General features: G+C 37.4%; 1 protein-coding gene across 11 annotated transcripts in view; it reads right to left on the bottom strand.

Annotated features, from left to right (window-relative positions):
• Nucleotides 1-2,174: 2,174 nt before the first annotated feature.
• Nucleotides 2,175-10,006, bottom strand: part of N4bp2 (NEDD4 binding protein 2) — a 67,094-nt gene continuing 59,262 nt past the window's right edge. For 6 of the 11 annotated variants that reach the window (XM_031342464.1, XM_031342469.1, XM_031342465.1 and 3 more), the window contains 2 exons: nt 5,951-6,074; nt 2,175-4,900 (listed from right to left, as the gene is read on the bottom strand). In XM_031342464.1, the coding sequence (XP_031198324.1) occupies nt 4,855-4,900; nt 5,951-6,074 (170 nt within the window). In that variant the 3' untranslated portion in view covers nt 2,175-4,854. The remainder of the gene's footprint in view (nt 4,901-5,950; nt 6,075-10,006) is intronic. The other 5 variants (XM_031342462.1, XM_031342463.1, XM_031342468.1 and 2 more) reach the window with 1 other exon arrangement.

Below are 10,006 nucleotides of genomic sequence, written 5' to 3'. Positions count from 1 at the left end.
CAGGCTACACCCAGTTATGACCACTAAGTTGTCAATTCAAAAGTGATCCTGTTAGCAGTCAAATGGTGACCCAAATCAATTTCCTCAGCCATTACTAAGATTACTTGAATGTTTAAAATCAAAATATCTAACATTGTAGGTTTTCCTCATTACTCTTTAGTATTTGGAAGTTATCAATCACCTACTAAAGAGATGCACCAAGAACTAATTTCTACTTATTTGTATATATATCATAGTAAAAATGGCAAGGCAGAGACTGATTGTCTATTCTCTTTCTTTCAAGAGAATACTCAAAACTTAGCTGAATATAGGCAGTCTGAACCAGTTAACTTCCCAGGCTTGCGTGTAGGTACATGTGACCACATGAGTATATTCTGGCTAATTAAATGCAAATTGAAATGTACTATAGAGCTTCTAAAAAGCACCTTTCAAAGTGCTTGCACCTGCTCACTGCCACCCTCCTGTCCTTCCAATAAAATAACAAAAAAAAAAAAAAAAAAAAAAAAAAAAAAAAAAAATATCAAAAGGAACCTTAAACTCTCCAAACAGTTCATGGACTAGATAGCTCCCACTAGTCCTAGACCTTCATCTCTGGCATTTAATATCAAGAGAGAAATAAGCCATTAAGTCTTATCCAAAATACTTGGCCCCCCACCATCCCTCCAAAATACTGGCTTTCTCTGGATACAGAACAAAGGCAACTTCATAAGAGATTTTCAGACATGTTAACCAGCCACCCCTCCCCTCTTTTTCTTTTTTCTTTTTCTTTTTTTTCCTTTTTCTTTTTAAATTATTCTTATTTGAGACAGGCTCTGACTATACAGGTCTAGCTGTTATGGAACTCACTATGTAGACCAGGCTAGCCTCAAACTCAGAGATCCTCTTGTCTCTGCACCACCACACCAATCTCATGTCTCTTTTAAGGACATATATAGCTGTTACAGACTAGGAATCAGACAGTCTAGGTTGGTGTTGTGCCTCTGCCACTAACTGGCAAGCCAGTTAGTTAACTTCTATAGTCCTGTATGTCTCTTTCCATTGAACTGGGGAAACACCTTCTATGTAATAAGATCCCTTAGAGACCCACAAGTGAACATATGTGAAAGTATTAGGCAATATGAATCACTACACACATATTAATTGGTGAGACTATAGGACAACTGTGAGTAGGAATTATCTTCAGTAACAAGTGCTCAGTAAATATTTGTTAACATCTTTGATAAATTCTTTTTTTTTTTTTTTGAACTGAATGAAGCTGATGTTAGAGTATTATTTGTGTTCCTAAAGGGAACAAATAACAACTTCAAATTTTGATGTCAGTCAAAAGATACAGGGGTGTGAAGAGAGAAGCTAGTCCACTTCTCTGGTCTAAAAGTGAACCCACTTGCAAAAGCAACACAAGCTGGCAAAGTTGTCCAGAAGTGGAGATTTTATGACACTGTTCCCACAGAATCACAAAGACACATCTTTAATATTTAAGTCACTAAACCAACCACATCAAATGAAGGGTTTCTTCACACTGGACTGTGATGAAAGCATTTTATTAAATTAAATGTGTAATTTGTAAATGGTTTCATAAGAAATTTTAAAAGCAATGTTATAAACATTTTCAATAAAAAAGTACAGAGTTGACAGCAAAAATCACATTTTTATAGTACAAATAAAAACACTTTGTTTCTCATATACCGTCTGAAAATCTTATAGTCTATTCTTCAACTGCTAGCTGCAATGTGGCACTTTAATGAGACATAGAGGGGTAATTCAACAAAGCAGGTTCATCACCTGACCACAGAAGTCAAGCTCAAATGTGAGGACAGTGAATGAACTCTGGCATCATCTAACTGAGGTTACGAAGGCTTCAGGACACAGGTGTGTTCAAGCCTATTTCTCTATTCGCTTCTGTAAAGAGGCATCAAGTAATACTGTAAACTTAAATCACACTTTAAAAATAAGCACCATTAACATACATTCTACATCAACTTACTTTTCCTTTTAAATGGCACTTGGTTTTGGCCACACAGACATTTAAGTCTGTTTTCTTTACAAGTACTTAAAAATAAGCAACACTTAAGCACAGCACAGAACATCAGTGTCACCTCATTGCACAATGGAAAAGCACTCAGAAAAAACAGCACACATTATTTTTGTCCATTTCTTACATTTTTCTTAATTGAGAGCAGTTAAAACATTGTCAGAGCAATTTCTTGAGTTTCAAAAGTTTCCAATTGCCAGCTCAGAACTAACTAACTAACTAACATGTCCTTCTAAAGCAAACAGAACACTTGAATTTATAAAGAAAAAGACTAAAACAAAGGACAGGAAACCACCCCAAAGAACTGGAAACTGTTTCTTCTCAAACTGTATTCTAATCCCTATCATTTCAGTCACAGTCTCCACTGTATAAGATGGATGATACATCAATGTCACAGTCTCCACTGTATAAGATGGATGATACGTAAATATCACAGTATATAAGTCATATGGAAATACTAACAAAGAGAAAAAAACTTCAATTCAAAAATAACACCAGCATATTTACAGCTGATGTCAGAAAACATGCTCCAATTGTCTCAGGATAGCAGAGAGACTGAAAATGGTCGGGAGGGCCTGGCCCTCACACCAGCTATCATGTGATTCCTATCCATTTTATGTTTTCACTGGGTTGATAGCAGTAACAGATTTTAAATATATATATCTGCTACTAAGATCTTCCAAGTTTTGGGGAAGAAATGTTATACTTTTAAAATGTTTTAAAATACTAGGTTTACAAAGAGCTCTTCTAACCTGGATCATCTCTAAACCATCTTTACCTCTGACATACAAAATTAACATACAAAATTCAGAAGTGAGCAAAAGAAAAATCTTTAATCCCCAAAGCATCTCTACTTCTGGCTGGGACACAAGATTTAGAGATCAGCAAGTGGAAGTTCAGAAAATAATCTTTCATAATTGTAACTGCTTCAGTGATACCAGATAGGAGGACGGGGAAGGAAATTTGGGACTATAAATATATATGATGTCCAAACTTTGTGTATTTATAGATAATAATTAAAGAATATGAAGTCACACATGGCAAAACACTCCTAAGGTCTCAATATTTAGGAAGGTGAGGCAGGAGGATTGTGAGTTTGAGGCCAACTGGGTCTTCATAGAAATTCTGAGGTCTACATTGGGTTTACTCCATCATAAAAAAACCACTACCAGGCTTCTGCTTTCTGGGGGCTTCTAGTCTGAGCCTCCAGCCACAAGCACACTAGGCCTTCATCTAACTGCTCTCTTTATTAGAATCACAGTAATAATATAAATCTGTCTGAAATATTCAAATGTGTTTTTAAAACATGAAAAAATATAAAACACAGAAAATGAGTATGCAGCTGCACACACTCCAATAATTCAAGGTTTTAAATTATCTCGGGTTTTGTATCATATTAACTTGAACACAGGAATATGCTCACTTTATTAACTACTGATTATGTTTTTTGTACTAAGTTGTAAAAGGGAACTGCTTTATTTGTAATATATATATGTATATAAAACACTTCTAAGCATTACCAAAAGTGGTATGCTATACTACTGCAATTTTTAAAACAAATTATTACAAGTCTAAAAATAGAAATACTTGAGTATCAGTAATCACTAACTATTTGTAGGTAACAAACATAGATTTTTGTTTTTATGGAAATAAAACTCAATGGTAAGGCTCGTTTTTAAAAGCATGATTCACAAGACATAAAAACATGGTTCTAAGTTTTATTCCATTTAAAAATGCTCTTTGGGAGCTCACTCTGTCAGAATCTTTCAGGGGAGGGCACTGCCGCATTCCTTATGAAGGTCATAAATGCAACATAATTGTTTGTGAATACCGTATATGGTGAAAATACTCTGTATGTCCAAAGTTAGATTTATTTTAACTACTGTGTCATTTTAGAAAAATTACACTTTGCCACACTAAGTCTGTAGAAAGGAAACCAGAAAATACACACAAACAGGACACTAGTTCAAAAATGTCAATGAGACTTTTCTTTCAGAAAGTTGGCTCCTTTTCAAAATAAAGGTAAAAAATTCTTTCTAATTACAAGGGTTTCTTTTACAGTTATAGCAAAAATGATTTTGCACTTAAGTCAGTAGGACTGACTCCCTGTAGCTTAGAAACGACGTCTTGAGTCTAAAGCAGCCATCTAGGCTCCGTGCCACTGCACAGACAGTCCAGGACACACAGGAGACACCTAGCACCACTTCTCCTTCTCTGATCGCTACCTAGTGTATCTAAGAAACTACAAGTTACTCTCAGACACAACTTTCCTCCCAGAAAAACACATAGACCAGCACAGAAAAGAAGGTATGAGAGATACCGAGGAAATAAAAAATCAAGTGTCCACCTGTCTGTATGAACAGCAAATCAAGTGATTCTGCGTTAAGCTTTGAAAGCAGGAAAAACTCTTGTGTTTTTGCTGCTCAGCCTCCTCCTTCACTATTTAACAAATTCTTTGAGAGGCAAGAGGCCTGCTGCCCTCACAGCCAACTTTAGGACTGTCTAAATGTGAACCGGAACGCAAAGGCAGTGTTGGTTGGTTGGTTGGTTTCCTAACAACAATATCACACTTAAGACTTTTAAACTGCAGGTGGTTATTTTTTAGACATTTTGTAAATAATAAAAACTCCCTTTAATGTTTCAACAAGTAATAGACTGGCATTTGATCAAGTAAAAAAAAAGTTTCCTTGAATTCTGAAAAACATCATTGTTGTTTTACATTCCTAATAAAATACATTTGAAAATAGAACTGATTGAATTACTACAAGTAAAACCAATGTCAGCCTACAAACCTCACGCTTCTAAGTCCAGGGCTTTAAGTTTCACTTTAGCATGACTTTCAAGCACCCTGGTTTAATTTCAGAGAACCTGTAGAAATGAGAAATGAGTTATTTAAATATAAAAATTTTAAACTACTTGAAAAACCTATCTTGTAATCAATTTGAATTGCCTATATTTAATATTTGTTACAAATATTGCCTCCTTTATTAACATCCAGAACCAATATCTCTGTTGCAATCCCCCTGATTTATTGTTAAAAGAAAATACAACCCTAAAGCTGCAGGTTATTCCTAGGTCACTAGTGAACATAACTTATGAGTCTTCAACATAACTTATGAGTCTCTAGTCTGAATTTGGCCTTCACGAAAAAGACTCAGCCGTATGAAAGATAAGATGTTGGATTACCTCAACTGGACAAAGTTCTAATCTAACCAACCCAATTGTAAAACTAGCCCCAAAAGGTTTCTAACTCTTATGTACAAAATTAATACTATTGTTATCTAAAGGTAAACAAGTGATATCTCATTGTGTGGCATAACAAAGTCTTACACTAACTGCAATTAGAAGATGGCAAGGAGAGGCAAAGAGAGCTTTGAGGACTGGTGTTCATTCAGAGAATCTATTGAACAGCAAAGCTTCATTTACTCTTGGGGTTTTCCTTGTCCATTTCTATTGCTGGCTAATGACTACAATGAAGAAGGACACTCCATACCTGACAATAAAAATCAATTGTGCACTTAACTTAGAGGACATACAAATTCAGTTAGAACTTCAGCTATAGTTTAAACACATACAAATCCTACCTATTTCAGCCAAAGTCCTACAAATGCACTTTGTCTCAAAACCAGCAAGGTCTAACTAAACCCTTGGATGTCCTCTAGTTCTGCTTGGGAGTACAGTAACAAAGCATTCAAAAAAATCTTTTTTTTTTTTTTAAATTTTAAATTTACAATAGAAAGTCTTAGCAGATTGTCACTGACAAAGCCATCTTTTCCTCTTGTTTCTTGGTTCCAGACAATATAAACCTAGCAAGAAAAGTTATCCTTTAAGCACCAATTTGTAACTGAAATCAGATAGCTGATCTGAAGTGACTATCTGAAGAGTTTTGAACATTCTGTAGCAGAAGTCTACACTCACCTGAAGCTGTGGCTTGTGAGGTATTTAATGACAGCTGGCTTGATTCGAGCAACTCCTCCCTGGCTGTGGTTTCCTCGCCCAGTAATCACCGACAGATAGGGCTTACCGCCACTCTGCTTAAATTCTGTTAAAGTGGGAATTAGAACAATAAAATCATTTTTTACATTCTTCACAGAAAATCTAACTATTGAAAAGCACATGAAATTATTTTTGTGATGTACTAGAGATTTAAAACTAAAGGGGGGGCGGGTATGTTTTAAAGTACATAGAGCCTTGAAGTAGTTTCTCCATCTAAAGACTTGAGTGGAACTAGACTTGAGCACACACTTGATAGCAGGGGGCTGAGATAGGTTGTGGAATACGGCAGTCAGGGTTACAAAGTGAAGTTGAAGTTAGTCTGCAGGACATAGTAAGACTCTGTACCAGGAGAGAAAAATAACGCTTAACTGAGGAGAGAGGTTTCCAATCTCTACAAGCCTTTCTGAATAATATTAATTATATCCAAAAATTGCTACACATCTTCACTCAGACATTGCTTTACATGACATATTTTGACAAATTAGAATCAACCTTATAAGCCCGGTGGTGGTGGTGCATGCATGCTTTTAATCCCAGCACTTGGGAGGCAGAGGCAGGCGGATTTCTGAGTTCGAGGCCAGCCTGGTCTACAGAGTGAGTTCCAGGACAGCCAGGGCTACTCAGAGAAACCCTGTCTTGAAAAAAAAAAAAAGAAGAATCAACCTTATTAGTGAAACACTCTAATGCTTTAGTATGAATCACAGTGCTACCACAAATCAACTGTGTGTGTGTATGTCCATGGGCAAATTTATTGGCTTCTTGGTGCCTGTTTCTTCACATTAAGAAAGGAGACAATAACAGCTACTATGTTACAGATCACTTCTAGGAACAGCTAGCTATTAGCAAATCTACTTTTAACATAGTCTATCAAAGATAATGTCACTGTTAAATTCTTCCCAGGAGAGAATTTTTTAAAATACTGAATGACACTCAACTCTTGAAAATATGCAGCTGATACTTCATATTTGACCTTGGGAAAGTAGATATATAAATTCTGAGATCAATAACAGCTCTAATAGAATAACAACAACAATAAAAACAAGGAAGTCCTATTAATAATAAAATATTTAATGTAAAAAATTTATGTTCTCATTCATAAATAGCCTAAGTTTTTAACTTTAGCTACACACACACACACACAAACACAAACACAAACACACATATACATATACTAAACATTTCACTATACAGCTCTGGATGACTTGGAACTCACATTGTAGACCAGATTCTCCTCAAACTCACAGAGACCCATCTGCCTCTGACTTCTGAGCGTTGGGACTAAAGGTGTGTGACACTGTGCCCAATCGATGTGGGGTTTTTTTTTTTTAGGGAGCTATAAATCAAAGGCTTTCCTTCCCTTTATCTTTCTTTATGTTTTCTTTTTTTTTTTTTTTTTTTTTTTTTTTTTTTTTTGGTTTTTTTCGAGACAGGGTTTCTCTGTCTAGCCCTGGCTGTCCTGGAACTCACTCTGTAGACCAGGCTGGCCTCAGAAATCCGTCTGCCTCTGCCTCCCAAGTGCTGGGATTAAAGGCATGTGCCACCACCGCCCGGCTATGTTTTCTTTTTTAAAATAGAGTTATTTCTCCTCTCTTTCCAGTCTTTATTTTCTGACTACATCTCCGTGGTGATGTTTAACTTGTTCCTCTGTCCCCTGTGAATCTCTGTAACTAATCACATCCAAACTCTGGCCTATCTGAAGGCAAAAGCACTTCACAGGTACATGTGTACTTCACTCACAAGGCACAGAGGAGCCAGATGTCTTTATTTAGCCTTGATTTTGAAAACTCCTTTATATTATGACTAAAACATAATTCAGGCTACCCCACAGATTCCTACCCCTACCCAAGCACTTCTATTCAGCACTTCTGCCACCTGCTGGAAAGTAGCAGATGAGCTACCACAAGCATGCACAAGATGGCTTTTTGCAAGTTGGGTCTGACTAAATGCTACCCTGGGCAAGCCACTGCTGAGCCACATGCTGAAAAAGTCTTAATCACAGCCACTTTGGAGGTTGAGGCAGAATTGTAAGTTCAATGTCAACCTGTGTTAGAGTTAGGTTCAATGCCAGCCTGGGCTACACCAGCCTGGGCAATTGATGTATTGTCTCTAAAACCAAAACAACAATTCAGTAATAATTTAGTAATGTTTGTTGTTTGGGTTTTTTTGTTTGTTTGTTTGTTTAGCATATCAACTGCTTCAGCTACATGATCAACACTTGCTTCCAATACTCCCTCCTCTCAAAAAAGAAGTCATGTGGCTGTCAGCAGTTCCTTCCAGCCCAAGCAATGACTAATCTGCTCTCTAAGGACATTTCACATAAATGACAGCATTTTTACAAATCCATCCATGTATGAGAATTTCATCTTCATGGACAATTCCATTAAATAGATCTACTACATTGTTCACACACACACACACACACACACACACACACACACACACACACACACGAAGGAAGGGAGGGAGGGAGGGGAAAACATGGTTGAGCTACAAGGCATTATGCTAAGTGAAATTAGCCAAAAAGAAAAGACTGTACAATGTCACTTACAGATGGACTCGCAAAAATGAAACTCATAGAAAGGCAGGAGAGTGGCTCAGGACAGAAGAGAGAGGATTAACACTAGGACACTGAGGGTCAAAGGCAAGCAATTCTACTGTAGGAGTAGGTTCTGTGATCTTAAGTACAGCACAGCAGCCATCAGTAGTGCAGCACTGTGTGACTGCTAAGTCATCCCTACACTACTCACCCATTGTTTTAGTCACTTTTCTACTGCTGAAAGTAAGTTTATTGGGAGCTTACAGCCCATGACCATCATGACAAGGAGCACAACAACAGATGCATGGTGCTCAGCAGCTGAGAGTTTATATCATTACCCAATAGTATGAGGCAGAGAACTAACTCAGAATAGGCTGGGCTTTTGAAACCTCAAAGCCCATCCCCAGTGACAGGCCACACCTCCTGATCCTTCCCAAGTAGTCCAAACAACTGGAGACTCCAACATCTGAGCTCAGAGGGAGCCATTCTCACCCACCCATTGCATCCATACCCCTGTAAGGAAGGGCAATAGAATAGACTCAACCATCTCAAGTCAGACGTCAGTGGTGTGGTTAGTCTTTCTGCCATGGAGACTCTATCTGGGCCAAGTCGGCATTTGTTTCTATCTCCCCAGTGTCACAAAACCACACCAAAATTCCAGTTTTTAAAAGTATTGGGGAAACTGAACTGGAGAGATGGTTCACCATAAAGCACTTGCTGCTCTTACATATGTCCCAGGTTCAGCTCCACACACATACAAGGGCATACAACCACCCATATCTTCAATTCAAGATGATACAACGTCCTCTTCTAACCAGGTATACAAATAATGCAGATATTCATGCAAGCAAAATACTGATACACATAAAATAAGTCTAAAAAAAAATTAAGTAGTGGGCTAGAAGACACAGAAAACAATCTCAGCGAATAAATACAGAATTAAAAAAAACTACATGTTTATGTGTGTGAGACAAGTAGGTGGCAAATGCCTTTAATCCTAGCCCTTGGGAGGCAGAGGCAGGCAGATATCAGAGTTCCCAGACAGCCTGATCTACAGAGAGTTCCAAAACAACAGGGCTATATAGAAAAACCCTGTCTTGGAAAAAACAAAACAAAACCAAAGGAAAAACAAGGAGATTGGAGAGAGGCATAAAAGGAAGCATTTTAAAAACAAGATGTTTAAAATATTTGCACTTATTACAGATTAACTGGTCTATGTGTACTTTATTATTCTATAACCTCTTCAACACAGTTGCAATGTTTCAGAATAAGCAGATGAATTTTCAATGTTTTTCGAGACAGGGTTTCTCTGTATAGCTCTGGCTGTCCTGGAATTCACTCTGTAAACCAGACTGGCCTCAAACTCAGAAATTTGCCTGCCTCTGCCTCTGCCTCTGCCTCCCAAGTGCTGGGATTAAAGGAATATGCCACCACTGCCAGGC

This window comes from Mastomys coucha, unplaced genomic scaffold (assembly GCF_008632895.1).
Source record: "Mastomys coucha isolate ucsf_1 unplaced genomic scaffold, UCSF_Mcou_1 pScaffold22, whole genome shotgun sequence".
Taxonomy (NCBI): domain Eukaryota; kingdom Metazoa; phylum Chordata; class Mammalia; order Rodentia; family Muridae; genus Mastomys; species Mastomys coucha.
Note: the sequence above shows the minus strand (reverse complement) of the source record. Positions and strands in the feature narration are given on the sequence as shown.